This window comes from Penicillium waksmanii (assembly GCF_028829765.1).
Source record: "Penicillium waksmanii strain IBT 27052 chromosome Unknown utg000010l:1.0-3698451.0:1.0-3701458.0, whole genome shotgun sequence".
Classification (NCBI taxonomy): Eukaryota; Fungi; Ascomycota; class Eurotiomycetes; order Eurotiales; family Aspergillaceae; genus Penicillium; species Penicillium waksmanii.
In genome coordinates, this window is record NW_026643256.1 from 2151516 (window position 1) to 2171325 (window position 19810).

The following is a 19810-nucleotide window of genomic DNA, read 5'->3' on the forward strand; positions in this document are numbered from 1 at the left end:
TCGCATGGATGGACAATTTCTTTATCAGATATACAGATTCTCGCTCTACGCTATTGCTTCCTCTTTGGCAGGACAACATGTGCTACGGAATGGCAGCGATGGATCTACTGAGAGAGTTTGGTTTTCTATCAAATCAAAATGTTTTCGCCAATAGGCGGTGGATTGGTTCTCATGCTTTCGTTACATTCAAATTGAGTAGCCTTGTCACTCTGTGTCGGTTCCATGAACGTTATTCTGGTAGGTGAAAAGGACAAGTCTTAGGCGTCGTGGCCGTCGACCTGCTCCGGCCTGTGTCGCGGGCGGAAGCGCTTGACCAGATTACTTGTGTTCAGCGCAACCAGCTTACTTGTCGGCATCAGAAACAGCTCGTCGATCTCCTCCAATGTTTTGTCTTTGGTCTCGGGCATGAAGAACAGCTGGTAAAAGAAGCCTATTGCGGCCAAGCCGCCGAAGAAACCGATTGTCAAGCCGGTGTAGGTCATAGCCTTCTGCATCCCTTCGAAGTTGTATGTCACGATGAATGACCACAGATAAAGGAATACAGAGCAGATTGCCATGCCCTGGCTGCGGGTGTTGAAATCAAAGCTCTCCGCTGGGACTACCCAGGTCAGGCACGAATACGCCCCGAAGAACCCCATGTATATCACCAGACCGGAGAAAAACAAGCCCAAGGCAGTTGCCTTGTGCTCATTGAAATAATCGAGACCACTGTCCGTGTATAGGTAGCCGACGCCCACTAGCGCCAGACCCACGATGAACATCACAATGTTTTGTGCCCACACGCGTCGTCCAAACCTGTCCATCGTGAACACGGCAGGAATTGTTCCCAAGAACAATGCGCCACCGCCCACCATCGACATCAGCACTGACTCGCGGTCATCAAAGTTCATCTTGGCCATCAAGTTTGACATGTTGTACATCACCGCATTGATGCCCGTCATCTGCCCGAAAAAGATCATGGCAGTGGCATAGACAAGCGCCCGTCGGTTGCGCGGCTGCCTGACCACTTCCAGGTACCTCTTGTGCCATTTCTCGTTCGCGGCAAACTCGACATCATGTTTGACTGTGAGTTCCATCGCAACGTACTCGTCCAGGCTTTTCGGGTCCGCCATGTTGCGCAGCGACTTCCACACCTGCCACGCGCGCCCATACTTGCCCTTGGATACCAACCACCGCGGTGATTCTGGCAGGAAGCCCATTCCAACCAGGAGTATCGTCGAAAACAAGAGAGACGAGCCCAGCATCCAGCGCCAGCTTCCTGACGGTACGCCAAAGAATACACCACCGGCGGCGTATCCGATGATTTCTCCGAATGCGATCATCAGCTGGTACACCGACACCAGGTTGCCACGCACCTCTGGCGGCACACATTCCGAGATGTAGATACCGACACATCCACCTTCGATTCCGATACCGATGCCGAGAATGAATCGGCCTGCAAACAGCATGGCCACACTGCGGGAGCCTGCACAAAGTCCACCGCCCAGTGTGTACCACAGACACGAGATGATGATCGAGTTGCGGCGTCCAAAGTAGTAGTTCAGCGGCGTCATGATGATCGCCCCGGCCATTGCGCCTAGCGGCATCAGTGAAGAAATCAGCGAAATGTCGGTGGCCAGTTTCGGGTCGTCCATGCTCGCCCACTCGCCTGACGCGATGAAATGCTTGCGGATACCAGGCAACGCGCCCGAAATCACCGACTGGTCTAACCCACTCAGCATGCCGCTAAACGCCGCGAACACGCCCAGTGTGATAACTAGCGTGCGAGGGCTCTTCATGTGCACTGGTATCTGCGCGAAGGCCATCCGGTCATACAGTGATTCGTTGGCGAGATACTGGTGGCTTTGTAGGTCGCGTGTCTCGATCTCATGCTCACGCTCCTCGGGCGTGAGTTCATCGCTGAACTCTTTGCCAATGGCATCAGGTTTTTCCTCGAACTTTTCGCTCATTTCGAGAGTCGGTCGAGTCAATATGACAAAATAATAGTGTGGGGGGTCAGAATGGAAGAGAGAAAAGAAAGGTAGGTGAGGCGACCCCGTTGCCCTCTATATAATCCCTGTTTCGCCGAAAAGTTTGTCTATGGGAGAGTTTACTACGAGGCACCTCTCCCCAATCCCCGGCTTCCGTGCCCCAGACCCCACAGGTCCCCAGAGTCTCCGCCAATGAAGACTTTTTTTTTCTTCTCTGGAAAGGTTTGTTGCATATGTATCAGGCTTGTATTATTATGGGGCTTTGTGGAGAAGCACAGGGAATGCTGCGTATCAGGTCCAACATTGCCAAGCACTAGTGGCTGCCCCAGCATCTACATGATGGAAGCAATGCGTCCAACGACTATAAATCCTACCCAGACCGTCGAGGAAGAGTTAGGGCTATTTTAATCACAGCAATAGTGGAAGGCTCGAGGTTCGAGGTTGTTGAACAGCTAAAAGTAGGGTTGTCAAAAAACAGAATACCTGTCCTTGTTGGTATGGCCGGAACCTCAAGACCCAACATGCCAAACTAGATGGAGTAATAGAGGAGAGACGCCTCAATACGGAGTACTCTGAGCCGACTGATACCGACAAAAACCTTCCTCGCCCCCCGCTCGGAAGGAACAGGCACGGGCAAAGTTACGGGCAAACACACCCAATTACTGAGTCGGACGGCTCAGCAGGACCGGGGTTGACTGGGGCCCCGACTATATATTCTCCGAAATCTGCCCGATCGGAACTCAAACCCCAGGAAATCGAAGCCGAGAATGCCTGACCGAGATACCGAAACAGAATCTGGGCTGATCCGTTAGGGGCTAATATCGATTTAACCACATAGTAAGCCAAGAAAAAAGCCCCCAGGCCAAGTTTTTCAATTTCTTCGGCACCATGGGGGCGACAACATGATCAGGAGGCAGAACAAGGTTCTAAAACACTAAAAAGCCAAAAGCTTCTGCATCTGACCAATATGGATATCCCCTTTGAAGTGTAAGTATACCTTCGATCCGTGGATGATATTCAACTGTTAGGCAAATTAGACTCTTTTGAATATTGAGCATTCCAGGAAGAATTAACGGCAGCAAAATACAAGAAAAGCAGCGTGATACAAACGCCCGACACAAAGTTTTGCCGAGAATATTCCGAGCCCCCGACGCCAAGGGAACGGCATGATCTCACCAATGCTGGGGCGGATTGGAGAAATTGGGGTCATGCATGCCGACACGGCAATTTTCGTCCACACGCCGTCACCAAGTGTCTTAGCAAGGACCCCCTGCCAAGCAGTTCTAGAATACTTGCTTGCAAGGCAAGGACCGTCGCTTCGAGGTTCCTCCGAAGTAAACAAGATTGCAGTGGAATCCATAGAGGACCACGGAACTGACTCTTACTTCTGCGCCTTCGGGGGAAAAGAAAGTTAATTCCAGCAGGATATCTCCAGGAGGCGTCGAGGATTTTGTGGACGGTCCCCGCCATTTGCAGCCCGAGCCGGTACAAGGCTCAGTGGGGTCGAGAGATGGTAATAATGAAATGTGGGGTGGGTTACCTTGTAGATGTGAAGGGACTGGATGCTCATGCTAATTTTCGAGATTCCTCTCCGCGAATTATCTAGAGTAAGTACCACAAAAGAACCATATGGTTCTAGTTCTTATATTGAAACCCTCCATGGCCATGCCAGGCTGCAAAATAGAGTCTACGGCATGCAAAGCAGTAACTTTGGTGTTTAGAAAATTGCGAGTCAATTCCCTTGACAGATGATTTTGGCATAATATGAGGTGGTAGGCTAGGAGCTAGATACTGAGTCCAATAGGCTTGCATTGGCAATATTGTCTGTTCAAGCGAGTATATAATAGAGTGGTATTGTTATTACTTAGTCATGATACATTGATGGTTGACGGTTGATGGATAGATATCCGTAGTCGTCTATACGTTCTGCATAATTCCTGGCCGCACACCCTCCAAGATAGTGGAGACTTCGTCCCACAGCTTGATGCGGGCCTGTCGACCTTCTTCGCTACGCACAAATGGAGAAAGTGCCGTATTTTCAACATGTCCGTCGCTCATATACGCGCCGTGGCTTTCGAGCCCGCTGGTGATTCCTGCGACTAGAGTACGCGATCCCACCTCGGTGGAGCGGGCGACAACCAGCTTGAATAGGTAGAATGACCACCCAAGCTCGCGTCCTAGGGCCGAATGGCAGAGGCCAGGGTTGATCATGTTGATAATCACCTCTGATCCACGTACTCGCCCAGCGAGTTCTTGGACTAATAGTACTTCAAGGAGTTTCGATAGCGGATAGCGCTCGTCCATCTTTGCTGTTGACTGATCGGAGAGGGTCTGGAGGATGTGATCAGACTTCCACTCAGGGAGACTGGCCCAGGCATGGACTTCGCTGACCACGAATGCGAGGCGTGGCTGGCTCTCAGGAATCTTCTTGCCGGTAGCCTTTAGCACTGGAAGGACAAAGAGCGAGAGTAACAAATTATTGATAACGTTCACGGTAATAGTACGCTCAAAACCCTCGGCTACCTCAAACTTGGAAGTTGCAACTGCCGCGTTTAAAATGGCCGCATCGAGTCGGGCTAGTTTGGTGATACGATCGCCAAAGGATACAACCGACTTGTAGGAGGCCAGGTCAACTTCCCACACCTCACAGATACCGGACCGACCGGTCGATATCTCGATATCCTTCTTGGCCTCTTCGCCGGCAGGTACATTGCGCACTGCCAGAATAACGCGGGCGGCTCCTAGCCGAACGACATGGCGGGCCGCTTCAAGTCCGAGGCCGACGTTGGCGCCGGTAACGAGCACCGTCTGATCAGCGAAGGACTGCTCAGGGTAGGACGGGCGGACGAAGAATTGGGAGTAGAGAAAACCCGGCATCTTGTCGGATTATTCAAGAGAGTGGATAATTAATTGCACCGTCTGAAATCGAAAAAAGAAACTGCGGATTTAAGTAGGTCTTTCGGTGGCAGGCAGCAAGCCATGACGAAGTGATGCACCGGAGATTGGACGGCGATAAGTGTGCTCTTCCCCTAGTAGCCTGGCTCGGCGGAATCGACTAAAACCGAGAAGCCGAGAACCACGCATTTTGACGGACGTCACGGAGAAGGGTTGCGAGTGGGGCGACCGGTGGGCGATGGAGGGTGAGGTAAGGTGAAAAGGCAAATGGCGAGAGAAGAAGGTAAGAAGGGAAGTTGCCAGCTGCCAAGCCACGAGTGCAAAGAGAGCAAACATAGCAAATGTACCACAAATGTACCCTTCGGTATAGGTAAAGACTGGAGGATATCAATTGTAATTGATGTTCTGAGGTAATTAGATTATAGGTAACTGTCTAGAAGGTAACTTTAACTTAAAGTTATCTAGTAACTACTAGTTAAAGGGTATACTCACGCGATATCTACACTCAGCTGACTTTACTAAGGACTTCCTTTGTACATAGAAACCATTGCAACATGGCTCGTACCTGATAGGCACTTCGCAATAATTGATATTAACTCTCACGGCGGCATCTCTAAGCAGGGAGAGGAGGAGGAGGAGGAGGAGCACTGGCACGAAATATTCCAACGCTAACCCGATCTTTCGTGCTAGGTTTCTGGCCTGGGCCAACAACTCGGTGCACGCAGGCGCGAGCCTTGGTTCTCCCCAGTATACGCTGCAATCGAGTTCCTGCCAATACAACCACTTCATTTGGAGCCGCAGGAACACGCAAAAAATCAGCTTCGCGACCTACACCGTCGCTACCAAGCTCCTCTGTGGATTCAAGGTCCGCAACTTCTAACCCATCACTATCGTCATCCTCCCGAATCAATATCGTAAGCGTGCCACCGTCCATGTGCGGAGGAGCATAATCGCCGCCCCGGGTGATCATCCGTTGAGGGCTATAATATTGTATGCCTACCGACTCATAGTCAAGTGTCGGAGTCCCCGTCAAGGGTATATCCGACTCGAGAACGTCACAAAAGACTAAGTTAAACAACTGGTCTTGAGAGCGCTTCCAGTTCTGATGTTCACAAAATGAGTACGAGCATTTGATATTTTGGGGAGGTGAACGGAAGTTCCTACATCATGTATTGCTATGACAGAGCGAAAAAGCTCGGCTGGGGGAGGAATGCAACCATCTCGTTGGTCATTCTTCCGAAAGAAGTTGATGCCTTCTTTTGGTATTGGCGTAGTTCCACGAATGAGTTCCGTGCCAAAGCCTGAATACCCTTTTGTTCGTTGTTTTATTTCATTTGGGAGCTGAAAAAAGTCTCGGGCCTAGGAAATGTTAATATGAACTGAACCAAAAGTAAAGGTCGGCATCGGGGAATTGAAACCGACCTCGCGCAATAGGCCTCCAGCAACTGCCTGCTTCAGTTCGGGGGCCCATAAACGAAAGGCGCCGTATTTACGTAGTGCATGTCGCAACGTTGCAACCGTTGCGGGGTCCTGCTTTGTCGAAAGGTCAGTAATAGGGAGGGCGTCCATGGTGAATATCGTTGATCTGAGTGCAATGAGAGCTGAAGTGGTTGGTGTAAAGCAAAGTGGGGTAAAATAGTTTAGTTTGGTGGAAGATACAAGCCGGTCCTAGAACTCCTCGTTGGGATTAGCAAGACGTACTGGACTCGCCTGTACTTGGATATCTCGTTCGCAATATATCTCAACGGATTGAAAAATGGACCTGTGTTCATTGACAGGCCCTGCAACTAGAGAACATAGATAAGTGGCACGGTTTATATGGACTCAGAACTTTGCGCCATGCTGACTGTCGTAACATTTTAGGAATGAACGACAAAACCGAACATCAAAGATGTCTTTAGTAGTCATTTACAAGGCCATTCAGGATTCTAGGCCAGATTTAGATCGCCTTGAGGATAAAGGTTTATACCAATAGATCATGGACACCGCCGTCAAGTCAGAGGACGCACCTTGCTTTTTCTTTTGGAGAATTTCTTGCAACAGAAAATAGTCCTGGACTCCCTGGAATCAGGGCACGGCGAATCATCGAATCATTCGAGCTTATACTGAGTCGAACAGAGAAAATTAAGGTCACTCAAAAGATGATTGACGTGGCAATTGAGCATGAGGATTCCATTGTCTTGGAAACTTTGAAGCGGCATGGTGATTCCGAGCAACTAAATATACGACAAATAAATGAATATCTTTTGAAATGGGTGCTGAAATCATTGTTTGGTGGAAGGGGGTTTCTTCTTGATAGATAGATCGATTGAGAATCTACCTCAACTTAAGAATATTTTCATATTTTCATAAACTAAGAAAGTAACCCATGTACTCGGCAACACACGAAACAAATTCGGACCGAGCCCCTTATAGAAGCCCGCGAATCCCTCCTTCGCCCAAATCTGCTTCATAGCATCCGTCGTCCCACGGTACAATAAATGAGCCTCATATGTTTGTAACCGGGATCTGACAACTTGATACGGATACGTGACACAACCAGCAAAGACCTTGGACAAACCAGAGAGCACGAAGAAATCAATATTTCCAAGTCGCGCAAGGCCCGGCTTCGCCTCGTCACTGTCACTCATCCCCTTTTCCACGGGATCATCCAGGCGCATTGAATTCGATCGAAGAATTTTAAGTCGTTCATATGCCATAAATTGAAGAGCACCGTGACTAACACCGAAAAGAGCCGGTACGAGACCGCGATAAAACCCCTTTATGCCCTCGGTTGCATAGATCTGCTTTACCCCGGATGAGAGTGAAGTATATGCGCCCGGGGCCTGGGAGCCGGTGGATAACATTCGGGTTTTGATTACCCATATTGGGTTTGTGAGGACCGAAGTGATAATCCCTGTGTTTCTATATTAGAATCGTAACCATACGACTCTTCTTCGGGCGGGCTCAAGCTTCGGAAGCATAACATACCTGCAGTTCCCGATGTCAGAAAGTAGTCCGAAGATGTCAGTGGGCCTGACCCCCCATCTCCATCTCGTGCTCGGTATCTACCAACAATATCCTTCAAGCTGCCGTAGCACAGGAAATATAGGCCCCAACCAGTCGAGTTTCCGACCAGATTCGGACCCAATCCTCTGTAAAACGCCGCGAGGCCACCCTCATGACGCGCGATTTGACGGATAATACGTAACGAGCTGCCGAGACGTGAGGAATGAGATCGATCAACTATACACGCCAAGAATGTTAGACCAGGGCTGACCGCATGAAATGGACCTTCGGGGAGGGGGTAATTTGCAGACATACCTTGGAGTCTGATCTTGACCAAGTCTAGTGGATGGAGGGAAATTGTCGAAGCTATACCTGCTGTGAATCCTGCTACGGTCTCCACAACAGATGAAGAGAGGCCATTCTGACCAGTCATGAAAGTCCCCCAACCGAAGCGCGTCGGAAGTTAGAAAGAGCAGGTGTGGTGGTGTATGAGGGTGGTTGTGCAAGTGGGTTCGTTTTGCCAGGCGGTCCGCGGAAGATGACGGAGTCACGGCCCAAGGTAAGCGCGTTCAAACTGTCGAGCAATCGAGCATTCGTACGGATATTGCGCTATCTTCTGGAGGATACAGGGAGCAGTGGAAGAGAAAGTAATTGCGCACGATACATATACGGGAAGACTGGAGGGAGTGTCAAGGTAAATTGTGGCATACGGAATGGTAGAGTGATCGCGCGGCCAATTGCAAACGGAACATAAAAGCGACAGGTAGATGATTATAATCGATTGATTTAAAAATACAAATGGTGGGTTATATTTCATAGCATAACCCGACCTCACAGTGCTCAGATATTGTGGTTTCCAGCAAGATCCTATCTCTCGGAGAAGGATCTCTGGCCAGTCAAGGCTGGGGGACCCATTTTCCCAAGACACACTGGCATCTCTCACATATCTAGTCCATCATCCTGAATGTGCGTCTGTCGGATTTAAGCCAGGGGGAGAAAAGCCTAATCATAATGTTAGATCTCAAAATGTGACTTGGGCGAATTGAGGGAGAGGGTTCGGGGAGGGTCCGGGGCTGGCTCGCGTAGGATCGGATCGGATCAAACATACTTGAACAGGGAGGGCTTGGGCTCGCTGTATGAGTAGCCTGTTGATTTCAATCACATTAGTCACTTTGAACGTATAGGAGAGACGGAGAGTGGTTCTTGGGGCATCGACGAAACATACCAAGGTAGACAATGAGAGGCAGGTAGCCGCTGGCAGGTCGCAGTATGTTAGCCTGGTCGTGGAACAAGCAGAATATGCTATCGGTATCGGTATAGGTCTCACTAGTGAATGGCGACGCGGGAGATATCAATAACCTTGGAAACACGTTCCTAATGGCGAAAAGAAGTCACGGTTAGTCTTCATGTACAGGTGTTTGCAGAATCGATGGAGATGGCTAACCTTGGTCTCTTCGGAAAACTGAACCATTTTGAAGAATGTGTGAGTGTAGAGAAAGGAGTAAATGGTGTGAGCGAATGGAATCCGTTGGTAGGAAGTCGAGTTGGGTAGATGGAGAAGAGGACGTCGCGGGAGCGGAAGGTGGCTCAAATCAAAAGTTTTCGGCAGTCGGAAAACCCCATGATCATCCAAGCTCCCAGCTTCTACCCATCCTTACCCTCTCCCAACCTGACGCGTTCTTCCCACCCCACAAGGACAAGTCGATAATTACAAATCTTGACAATTAGAGGCCAGACCGATTTCATCTCATAGGCTATCACAGTTTTTCGATTGACCTCCCGACGTGATGTCCGGCGCAAGGCATTGGTACGAAACCAATACCCCCCCCCCCTTTCTGATCGCAGACCAGCCAAGGAAAAGCAGAACTAACACATTGACAGGGAACAAGACAAGGAGGCGACGGTATATATTGGTAATTTGGACGAACGAGCTTCAGACAGCCTAGTATGGGAGCTCATGCTCCAAGCTGGGCGCATCGTGAATGTCCACCTACCAAAAGACCGCGTGACGCAGTCGCATCAAGGATATGGGTTCGTCGAATTTATTAGCGAGGAAGATGCGGAGTATGCCTCGAGAGTTATGAATGGAATTCGCTTGTTTGGCAAACCAATCCGTGTGAACAAGGCATCGGCAGACAAACAGAAGTCCGTGGAAATCGGGGCAGAACTCTTCGTTGGAAACTTAGACCCAATGGTCTCGGAGCAAATGCTCTATGACACCTTCAGCCGTTTCGGCAATTTGGTCAACCTACCCAAGGTAAGAATCACTCTCCTCTCTTCGTGCGAACATGGTACTCCGTCCGAATCGAACTAATCACTTTCTTTCTTTCTTCTAGGTTGCTCGCGACGACAACAGCCTCTCCAAGGGCTACGGATTCGTTTCCTTTGCCGACTTCGAATCCTCCGATTCTGCCATCGCCAACATGAACGGCCAGATTCTGATGAACAAACAAGTAACCGTTCAATATGCCTACAAGAAGGACGGCAAGGGCGAGCGCCACGGTGACGAAGCCGAGCGAATGTTAGCGACACAAGCTCGGAAGCACAACATCCAGCAACCGACCCAGCAGATCGTCGTTCCCCCGCCGGAGCACCTCCAGGAATTCCAAATGGTGACAGCTCACGGCCCGTCAGCACTGGCCCCCCACCGACTCCTGATTTGGGAGTGGGGAGAGGTATGCCTCCGATGGGATACCAAAATGTTCCTCCTCCTCCGCAAATGCGAGCCGCGCCGCCTGGTGCTGCTCCCCCTTCTCTTGCTGCTCCGCCACCGGGTTTACCGGCTCGACCGCCGCCTTCTCAAGTGGGATACGGTGGTCCCCAGGCATACGGGGCTCCGGGGTATAATGCCGCGCCGCAGCAACCACCGCCAGGATTTGCGCCTCCAGGGTTCGTTCCGCCAACAGGTGCCACCGGTGCGCCTCCTCCGTTACCGCCTGGCTTCCAGCAGGCTGGATATGGAAATGGCCGATGAGTATGAGTTATCTTGGAATTTTCCGACTTTTAGCCCTTTCGTCACTCTCGATACCCTCATTGGAACTGATTTTGTGATGGGTCTTCCCTTCCGGACCTGCGTCAAGACCCTATAAGAATGGCACCCAATCTGATCCCATTTCAATGACATTCGCACCCCTGCCTTCAGAATAGGGATCGCAACCCGGCAGAGACATTGGGACTTTGACTTATGTCTATCGCTGGGTTTCTGATTGACAAGATATGATGGCCTTGCAAAATGCTGCCCGGGCTCACTATTAAGGCTTTGATACAAGTCCAGGACGAGGGATTAAGCCACGACTTTAGTTGAAAAAGTCTCAAGTAAAGTTACTTTTAATGAACCAAAAGAATTACGATAATATGGTGCACGTAGGAGTAGCTGTATCCGACTGCAGGGATCAAGAGGTAATATCTCTAAGCACGCATGACTTGGAACTATATAGCATGCTGACAGGCAAACACCCAAGACTGGAGGACAAGACTAGACGATCAGAAACCCAGTGCATATCTAGGGAAGCGAAAGGAAATGATATCAATGTCGATAATAATAATGAGAGTAGCAAGTCAATGACAAGAAAAAGAGCTTAGCTTCGCTCGATAAAGAAAAGAAAAAAAGAAAGGAAAAAGAAAAGATGCAGCGTAAGCAGTTAAGAGCTTTATCTCAATCAAGAAAACGAGACAAACTTCGGATCTCTCGGCCGCCCATCCGGCCCAATATTATTCTTCGCAAATCGCTGTTCGGTATAAATGCGCCGCGCCTCATCGAAGTTAACCCTCCTGTTCTTCATGATCTTTCTAATTTCCGCCTTCGCTCTTGCGTCCAGGCCAGCGCGGGTATCCCCATCAGCGATATTGGCCGCAATATCGAACTGCGATGAGCTCAGGCCGTTTTCCAGGTCAGATGTGAAACTCGACGGGAGGCGGTGGTAGATGTGATCTGGGATCGGTAATAAGGGTAGCCATCGCGATCGAGTGAGATACAGTGCTGCAATATTTGGTTAGGATAATTCAAATGATCAGATCAGGACCGGTCTGGTTCCGGGAAATCCGGGGAAGGGCGGATAATCTCCCACTTACCTGTTCCTGATAAGATGACGAAGAACACCAGAGTGTAGAAAAGAAAGTAAGTCATTTTGAACGAGATTATTCTGATGCGTGTATGCCAGGGCCGGAGTTTGCGCCCAGGGAGAGGGGTGATATCGAAGAGAGCTTAGCTGCCTAGAAGACGTCAAAAGACGCGCGATAACTTGCCTATGCGATAAGTCGCAGTCACTAGCCACTATACTCTGGGCCACACTAGCCACATTTGTACATTACATAATGTACATAAATGACGGATATTGAAGCCTGACGGGTCAGGCCAACACTCTATTCCTAAAGCGGCCCGCTTAGCGAGAGCTCAGCGCGCATCGCACACTTCGAGACCCTACGAGCTCGCCATAGTCCGATCTTCGATTCCCTCTTTAATCCATTCGATTCCAGCATACCGTCATAATGGCCGCCGAACGCACAAACGTCTCCAACGACCTGGTCTGGCAGATCACCCGTACGCTCCCGATTTCCCATTAGTTTGAATTTCGCCTTGTGGAGGAGGCAGTTAAGAAAGGATGACATTCGACTGACATGGTGATTTTTGAATTACTACAGGTAACCAGAACTCTTATCTGGTTCGCCGTAACACCGGTGGTGGTTCCCAGTTCTCCCGCGACCCCCTGAACCTGGTCAACAAGCACTCTTTCAAGGTATGGGATCTCCGATGAATTCCCCGCAGAAAGGAAAGGGAAGGAAAGGAAAGCAAGCAATTTGGGCTTGGATGATGATATATCATTTTTGAACATGGGGCTAACGATTGGATTGGAAACTTTAGTACTCCGGCTTCGCCAACACCAAGGTACATATCATATCGATACTCGCAACACAACCCACCCCAATACAATGTTCTAACTTGAATTCCCAAACCTAGGCCATTGGTGTCCAGGCCACCGAGAATGGCGGCGTTGCTGTGACCACCAAGAAGGCTTCCAACCCCAACAAGCCCGCTCAGAACCAGGTCACCGTCACCTACGGCCCCAACGCCGGCACCCGCAAGTAAGGCTAAATCGAACAAACCACCCCAATTGGCATATGGAATAGCCTATCGCAAGCGATGCTATGCCACGCCACACCACGCGCGGAAGGAAAGCAAAGCTGACCTCGAATTTTTCTCTACTCAGGATCTACAAGGGTGTTGCCGACAAGACCGCCCAGCACGGTTACCGCGCTGATCTCCGCGAGGAGGCTGTTGCCCGTGTCTCTGCTGTCCGCCGCTCCCAGAAGGCCAAGAAGGAGACCCCCGCCCGCAAGCCCCGTGGCTCCAAGGCCGAGGTTGCCGAGAAGGCCGAGTAAATTCGACTCATCCAGAACATAACAGTGACGAATGAGAGAATTGGGAAGGGAAGGGAAAAATGAATCGTGGTGGATTTGATTATGATGGGGGATCCTACATTCTTCTATGAAACCACGGGCTGGATGAGGACACAGGCCTCCGTGTAATCTAGCGACAGTGACACTCTCCCGGAGGCTGGAAGGGAGGGATCACGAACGAACCTTTTGCTCCGATCTTTTAAAAGAATCAGAAAGAGAGGAGAAAGGGAGAGGAGTATTTTCAATCCAAAAGAACCCTCTACATTGAACAGCACAAACCGGGACCCGGCAAAGTAATCATCCTACACTCATGGATCTGGATACCAATATGTACCAGCCGACAATCGGGCCGAGCTCACGGTAAAGAGCCTCGGGGCACGGTAGAGCGGGTCTACTGTGACCAAGTACAGTAGTGTAAGCAATCGATAGGTATGGAATGACCTATAGGCACCTAATTAACACAAGGTACGTTCGATGATGACATCTGGTTTACCGTGGGAACTCTTGAGGTCCCGCCTTTTCCCGGGTGACGGAGCCCAAGTTATCGGGGAATCACAAGGGTAGCACGAGAACGGCCGGAACGGCGGCAATTTCCCTGGGATATGGACTTGTGACACGGGGAATGTTTTCCAGTGAGTTCGGCAATTGGTATTTTGGGTATGTATGTTCTGTACTCCGTACCTCAATTGGGTATATGGAGTACAGATGTACTAGGATATACACAATGTACACTGGAAAAGCAACGGAAGAACTAAACTAGAACGGCCGTGCAAACAGACGCATAAGGCGCTTCGGTGTAGCTTCTGGCAAGGACGACGATCCACTTTGGAACAAGCGGCTGCCGAAACAAATCGCAAGTCACCAGTTGGTCCCAACTGCTTGCAGCTGGTCTGGGTAACTCCGGGGTTGCCCCTCATATGCCCCTCTCTCCCACCTTCCCCTCGTGCCTTTATATTTGCTCACTTTCCCCCCCCAACATCTTTCTCCTATCCCCATCCATCTATCCCCCCCCCTCTACTCCACCTTCATCTCATCTAATAAACCATCATCATGGTCAAGGCTGGTAAGTTCTATCTTCATCTTGAATTGAATTGAACCCCGCCCCTCTCTAACATATGCTCTCTAGTTGTTCTCGGAGCCTCTGGCGGCATTGGCCAGGTTAGCTCTCCATCCATCCTCCACTGTCCAATTCCTTGTGATCAAAGCTAATAATCTTGAAGCCTCTCTCTCTCTCCTGCTGAAGGCGTGCCCTCTTGTCGATGAGCTTGCTCTGTACGATGTTGTGAACACCCCCGGTGTCACTGCCGATCTCTCTCACATCTCCTCCGTTGCCGTATGTTATTATCCCGGAGCATGACACCTGGACACCTGGACAACTATATTAACGCATTCATAGAAAATCACCGGCTACCTCCCCAAGGACGATGGCCTCAAGCACGCCCTGACCGGTGCTGACGTCGTTGTCATCCCCGCCGGTATTCCCCGTGAGTGATCTCTCCATACCTAGATTTTCCCTCGCATCTGCATTTACTGACTCCAGCCCTATATAGGCAAGCCCGGTATGACCCGTGATGACCTCTTCAAGATCAACGCCGGTATCGTCCGCGATCTCGTCAAGGGTATCGCCGAGTTCAGCCCCAAGGCCTTCACCCTGGTCATCTCCAACCCCGTCAACTCCACCGTCCCCATTGCCGCCGAGGTCCTCAAGGCCGCCGGTGTCTTCGACCCCAAGCGCCTGTTCGGCGTTACCACCCTAGACGTTGTCCGCGCCGAGACCTTCACCCAGGAGTTCTCCGGTCTGCAGGACCCCTCCAAGGCCACCGTCCCCGTCATCGGTGGTCACTCCGGCGAGACCATTGTTCCTCTGTTCAGCAAGGTCGCTCCTGGCTTCAAGATCCCCGCTGACCGCTACGATGCTCTGATCAACCGTGTCCAATTCGGTGGTGACGAGGTTGTCAAGGCTAAGGATGGTGCTGGTTCCGCTACTCTGTCCATGGCCTTTGCTGGTTTCCGGTATGTCTACTTCTTTTTTAGCGCTGACTTGCCCACCACTGACATCTGAATAGCTTCACCGAGGCCATTATCAAGGCCGCCAAGGGCGAGAAGGGCATTGTCGAGCCTACTTTCGTCTACCTGCCCGGTGTCGAGGGTGGTGCTGAGATCGCCAAGGCCACCGGTGTCGACTTCTTCTCTACTCCCGTCGAGCTCGGCGTAAGTGACCCTCCATGACGAACTTGAGACCTTGTATACAATATAGTACCATACGCTAACGAAAACGATACAGCCCAACGGTGCCGAGAAGGCCATCAACATCCTCGATGGCATCACCGAGCAGGAGAAGAAGCTCCTGGCAGCTTGCGTCACTGGTCTTAAGGGCAACATCGAGAAGGGTGTTGAGTTCGTCAAGAACCCTCCCCCAAAGTAATACTCCCTTCCCCTTCTCCTTCCCCTTCCTCTCCACTACGCATCGAGTGTTTTTGATTGAATTGTTTTGTGATGTGTATTCCTTTCCTTGACTGGTCCACACCTCCCAAGTCCGCATTCCCATCAAGTGTCAGATCATTGCTAATTATTGTGGCTCCCGAAGATAGGCTCTAAGCGTGATATCATGAGGTTATGAACGATCAAAGAGAAATATAACAAGAGGCGAGACGATGCTCTCCGCCCTGGTTAGTGTTTTATGGGTATTCAAAGAAAGCGGCTATTATGCATGCAAAGCAAAGATATTAAAGATATTCTCCCACCCCATTTATACACATAACCCCGTACTCTAGTTTCCGTAGTCGATTGAACCCGGCCCGGCATCATAGTTAGGGTCCTTCATACCTTATGTAAAAAGAAGGCCCTGAGATCCAATCCAATCCAATCCAAGGAAAGGGGCAGTTTTTCGTAAGGAGGGAAAGCGTGAGGTAAACCAGTCCAGTCCAGTCCAGCTGGAGAGCGGGCTTTATTTGCGTTGTGCTGCAATGCAAGCGCTTATGTCCATTATGTGATGTGATGTGATATGATTGCGTCCAGTCCAGTCCAGTCCAGTCCAGGCCAGCCTGGAGAGGGGCGTAGGCGTTGCGATTGTAATCACCCATTGCCTCAAGGCCTCGCCTGAACAGTCTTAATCTGGAACGTAGCTCCCGGCAATTCCGACGTCTCTGCTTGCACAGTGGCATTGATTCCAAGGTTCGCTAATGCGCCTCGAATTACTCCGCAGGGAAACCAGAGATACTAGCAACAGGATGGTTAGTTTGGATTCGATTGCGGGAGTTTCGCAAAAGTCTCTCTCTCTTGAGGACTAATGTGGTAACGTACCGCTTGCGCCATTGATACCGCATCACCTCGTGCAGCCATGCTCATCCTCGCAAAGGGTCGGAATGCGCTATCTGTCAAGACGTATACACCCTGCAACCGAAAGAACTGTATTAGCCTAGCCCGCTTTGCTATCGTGTTTTGAGTTGGATTTGGGTATGCAAGCTCGAGCTACCCTCTGGAAAAGCCCTGGGAGCTCGGGGCGGGGGAAGCTTTGCGGTGAACGCACTCGGTGGTTTGTTTTCAAATTATCAATCTGCTTTCTGAACAGAACGGTCCATAAATCCTTGCACAAGAATTTGATGACGTCGAGGTTATCGGTGAAACGAGGGCGATCTCGAGAGAACCTGTAATAGCAAGACAAAGGGGGAATTTGTTAGTCGGTCGTGTCTTTTTTTTTCAATTTACTCGGCGCCCCGCGAGAGGAGAGCATAGAGTAGCGTAGAGTAGAGTAGGGAGTTGGGCCCCCAGTTCGCGCGCAGCAAAACCTTCACATACCTCTCCGCTAACCCCTGACCAACACGATATCCCAAAGTATCCAGACGAAAGTAAGTTGATTCCCTAACCTCTTCATCTTCGGGTTCGGTCTCTTCTGTTGACGTTGACAACTGCTTTGCCAGGCGCTCGGCCATGGGGACCAATTCTATAAGGAGGAAGTCGAAACATGAGGAGCTGAGAGCGCGCGCGTTTGGATCGGAGATCGTTAATGAGGCGGAGGCATCGAATGACATGGTGGGCGACGTGATCTGGGTGAGAGGGGTGTTGGGTTGGTTTGGATTGGGGAAGTTGTTCTGCCAAGGCTAAGGTAGGCTGGGGCTCGGGGTCGGGTCGGCGGACAAGGGAAGGGAAGTGCAGTGCAGTGCCCGCTCTACCCGCCTCAGGCAACTAGCTTCAGCTGCGGCCACTATAGTACCAATGGGGGATAGTGCCTTATATGATCCTATTTAAATCTACACGGGGAACAGAAAATAAAATTACATGGGAAATAAGGAAGGGGAAAAATAGAAACCAATCATTGTTCGCCGAAGCTAACCCGAATGCAAGCAACCCAGAGATAACCATATCCACGCCAGAAACACCACAGCAGGATGCATGAGATGAAGGGAAGAAATAATAAATCCCTACTAGACATGAGGTGGAAAAAAAAGGACACCCAGCCGTAGACTAATTATCCGACCAACGTTCAAATTCAATATTGCGGTGGATATGACCTAGGATGATCTGGAGGTGGTAGTCCTCTCACGGCGAAATTCAAAGCTGGTCGTTTAATTGGAGGCATGGGGGACTCGTCATCTTCATCATCGCTTGCTGTCAAGTCAATGATAGCAGAAGCTGGACGCTTTTTGCTTGAAGCCCTAACCGCAGAAGACGGCGTCGATGTCTCTCTGGACTGAGACTGCGCGGGCGTTCGCTCCAACATGATTGTGGAGGACGATATGGGTTCCTGCTTAACAACAGGTGTGAGGAATCCCGGCTGGCTGATTTCGATCAAGTCATCGTCATCGTCGTCGTCTGATGCTGGTGTCGCCCCGCCCGGTTTGGCGATGTCTGAATCGGTTGGGTTGGTCCAGTCTCCACTAGGTTCAACGACAACCTGATCCACATCTGTAGACGTTGATTGTAGAATCTCATCAACATATCTAGCATTTGATAATTAGAACATGCCACGGCAACGAAAGTCAGAAACAACAGTGGTACTTACTGATCAACCTGGAGGGATTCGAAGCTTGTGGACTTGGAGCAAACTGGGCATGTCCAAGTCGGGGCTTGCTTCTGCAACTCTAAGAACGACGATGCATCAAAGCACTGGTTGTGTGTGCAGACAATCGAACGACAGGGAACTTGAATTCGGAGAGTCGATAATGGGCATTTTAACGACATGACGCTGGACGTTGCAACGATGTCTGAATCCTGGGCACGATTTTTCACTTGAAGAAGAGCACTGTCAGGAAAGACCGTCTTTCGGGAGGAGATGGCTCATGGCTCATGCTTACTTTCTCGAATAACCTGTTCCTTAGAGATGAGCTTCCGCGTTTGCAGTTGACCGACAAGCTCATCTACAGGGTGTAACTGAACAAGGTTGATGAGCGCGAAGAATTTCTGTTGGAATATGTATAAGTAATCATAGCAATTTGCAGGTAGCCGCAGCGAAATTTACCTTTTGCGTCAATGCGTAAGTCATAACAATATTGTTTGTATAATTCGGTTTCTTCCGTATGTAATTCGTGATGTCTGCGGGCTGCGTCGTTCCCGGTCGGTTCTTCAGCCCCCGAAGGTTCGCCTTGACTTCATCTAGGTTCGCCTTTAGCTCCACTTGGTGTGGAAATGCGATATCAGACTTTGTATATGACTTCAGCCCTGAGTCGGCTGCACAGTAGATCATTACTCGGAGAGTTGGATCTGCCTGCAGATCTGACGCGACAGATGCGGAGAGTATGACTTTCAGTTCTACGCTATCTCGTGTTTGCTCGCGGACTGCCGGTGACTGGGTTAGATATTTCATGTAGACGGAAAACGGAAGAAACAGGACGACAAAAGATAAAGAGATAAAATACCTTTGCATTCCACCACCGGTGTAAGATTTGTTAGAATGGTGAAGAAAGGGCTATCCTTGAAAAGTATTTGGCCTGGCGACCAGTCAGACACCGAGCAAGTAAAGTAGACGTATCGATCGATCGATCGGTTGGACTTACCGGGAGGCTGGGAACTCGGGGCCATCGAGGCGCTGGCAGGTGCAGCTCGCGAGTGGGGTGGTGTTGGCTGTGTAGGCTGCGAGGATTGGAAGTTGGTAGTCGACTGAAATGACATCGCCCCGGGTATTGCCGATTGATAAACACGGCGTTTGAGCGCATCGTATCTCGCGTCATTACCCTCTGATGTGGCAAGGCGTTCGAGATCTGATTGAAAAGAAAGTCAGGATCTACCAAATGGAAGGGAAGTATGACCGGGGACTGAGGGGGAGTGGAGGATGGCATGGACAAGGAAGGCGGAGCGCGAAACGCGGAGGGTTTGACGCAGAGAGATTGAGAGGGGGAGGGGAGGGGTGAGCAGAGGAGACAAACAGTCAATAATTCGGATCTGCAACGACGCTTTCACCCCGGATACTGCGAGACCTTCATTTCGCAAAAGATCCTTCAATTGAGGGTTGGTGAGAGTCTTAATGAGCGCTACCAGATGTGGCACCTCCGTCGACGATTGCGAAGACGCCATGGTGGAAATACTGCGGGACGGGGAGACAGTCAAGCGGAATGCAATGCGAC

The 19810-nt window shown here is 50.3% G+C and overlaps 11 protein-coding genes across 11 annotated transcripts; 3 read left to right on the top strand and 8 right to left on the bottom strand.

Moving 5' to 3' along the window:
- Positions 1 to 257: 257 nt before the first annotated feature.
- N7481_012736 (uncharacterized protein) lies at positions 258 to 1949 on the bottom strand (the record flags this gene model as incomplete). The annotated part of the gene is made up of 1 exon (XM_057271955.1): positions 258 to 1949. One exon carries the CDS (start codon positions 1947 to 1949, stop codon positions 258 to 260), a length of 1692 nt encoding a protein of 563 aa, XP_057116143.1.
- Positions 1950 to 3887: 1938 nt separating this feature from the next.
- Positions 3888 to 4847, bottom strand: N7481_012737 (Short-chain dehydrogenase/reductase SDR; the record flags this gene model as incomplete). Its single annotated transcript, XM_057271956.1, has 1 exon — positions 3888 to 4847. The coding sequence occupies one exon, from the start codon at positions 4845 to 4847 to the stop codon at positions 3888 to 3890; it is 960 nt and encodes a 319-aa protein (XP_057116144.1).
- Positions 4848 to 5478: 631 nt separating this feature from the next.
- On the bottom strand, positions 5479 to 6434 carry N7481_012738 (uncharacterized protein; the record flags this gene model as incomplete). The annotated part of the gene is made up of 3 exons (XM_057271957.1): positions 5479 to 5967; positions 6030 to 6224; positions 6288 to 6434. 3 exons carry the CDS (start codon positions 6432 to 6434, stop codon positions 5479 to 5481), a joined length of 831 nt encoding a protein of 276 aa, XP_057116145.1.
- Positions 6435 to 7186: 752 nt separating this feature from the next.
- N7481_012739 (putative mitochondrial folate carrier protein Flx1) lies at positions 7187 to 8286 on the bottom strand (the record flags this gene model as incomplete). The annotated part of the gene is made up of 3 exons (XM_057271958.1): positions 7187 to 7761; positions 7836 to 8090; positions 8169 to 8286. 3 exons carry the CDS (start codon positions 8284 to 8286, stop codon positions 7187 to 7189), a joined length of 948 nt encoding a protein of 315 aa, XP_057116146.1.
- A 514-nt stretch (positions 8287 to 8800) lies between these two features.
- N7481_012740 (mitochondrial import receptor subunit TOM7) lies at positions 8801 to 9324 on the bottom strand (the record flags this gene model as incomplete). Its single annotated transcript, XM_057271959.1, has 4 exons — positions 8801 to 8855; positions 8962 to 8998; positions 9079 to 9179; positions 9266 to 9324. The coding sequence occupies 4 exons, from the start codon at positions 9322 to 9324 to the stop codon at positions 8801 to 8803; spliced, it is 252 nt and encodes an 83-aa protein (XP_057116147.1).
- A 316-nt stretch (positions 9325 to 9640) lies between these two features.
- N7481_012741 (U2 snRNP complex subunit HSH49) lies at positions 9641 to 10942 on the top strand (the record flags this gene model as incomplete). The annotated part of the gene is made up of 3 exons (XM_057271960.1): positions 9641 to 9660; positions 9735 to 10110; positions 10190 to 10942. The coding sequence occupies 3 exons, from the start codon at positions 9641 to 9643 to the stop codon at positions 10940 to 10942; spliced, it is 1149 nt and encodes a 382-aa protein (XP_057116148.1).
- A 570-nt stretch (positions 10943 to 11512) lies between these two features.
- On the bottom strand, positions 11513 to 11979 carry N7481_012742 (DUF2015 domain-containing protein; the record flags this gene model as incomplete). The annotated part of the gene is made up of 2 exons (XM_057271961.1): positions 11513 to 11832; positions 11925 to 11979. The coding sequence occupies 2 exons, from the start codon at positions 11977 to 11979 to the stop codon at positions 11513 to 11515; spliced, it is 375 nt and encodes a 124-aa protein (XP_057116149.1).
- Positions 11980 to 12341: 362 nt separating this feature from the next.
- N7481_012743 (uncharacterized protein) lies at positions 12342 to 13232 on the top strand (the record flags this gene model as incomplete). Its single annotated transcript, XM_057271962.1, has 5 exons — positions 12342 to 12393; positions 12495 to 12589; positions 12715 to 12738; positions 12811 to 12935; positions 13061 to 13232. 5 exons carry the CDS (start codon positions 12342 to 12344, stop codon positions 13230 to 13232), a joined length of 468 nt encoding a protein of 155 aa, XP_057116150.1.
- A 1068-nt stretch (positions 13233 to 14300) lies between these two features.
- N7481_012744 (malate dehydrogenase) lies at positions 14301 to 15675 on the top strand (the record flags this gene model as incomplete). Its single annotated transcript, XM_057271963.1, has 7 exons — positions 14301 to 14313; positions 14377 to 14408; positions 14494 to 14583; positions 14647 to 14734; positions 14801 to 15263; positions 15317 to 15461; positions 15535 to 15675. 7 exons carry the CDS (start codon positions 14301 to 14303, stop codon positions 15673 to 15675), a joined length of 972 nt encoding a protein of 323 aa, XP_057116151.1.
- A 662-nt stretch (positions 15676 to 16337) lies between these two features.
- Positions 16338 to 17281, bottom strand: N7481_012745 (trafficking protein particle complex subunit; the record flags this gene model as incomplete). The annotated part of the gene is made up of 4 exons (XM_057271964.1): positions 16338 to 16469; positions 16554 to 16643; positions 16780 to 16897; positions 17049 to 17281. 4 exons carry the CDS (start codon positions 17279 to 17281, stop codon positions 16338 to 16340), a joined length of 573 nt encoding a protein of 190 aa, XP_057116152.1.
- Positions 17282 to 17739: 458 nt separating this feature from the next.
- On the bottom strand, positions 17740 to 19760 carry N7481_012746 (transcriptional regulator family: Zinc finger MIZ-type; the record flags this gene model as incomplete). Its single annotated transcript, XM_057271965.1, has 7 exons — positions 17740 to 18190; positions 18253 to 18478; positions 18545 to 18650; positions 18709 to 19025; positions 19106 to 19177; positions 19244 to 19447; positions 19613 to 19760. 7 exons carry the CDS (start codon positions 19758 to 19760, stop codon positions 17740 to 17742), a joined length of 1524 nt encoding a protein of 507 aa, XP_057116153.1.
- Between the last annotated feature and the right edge of the window lie 50 nt (positions 19761 to 19810).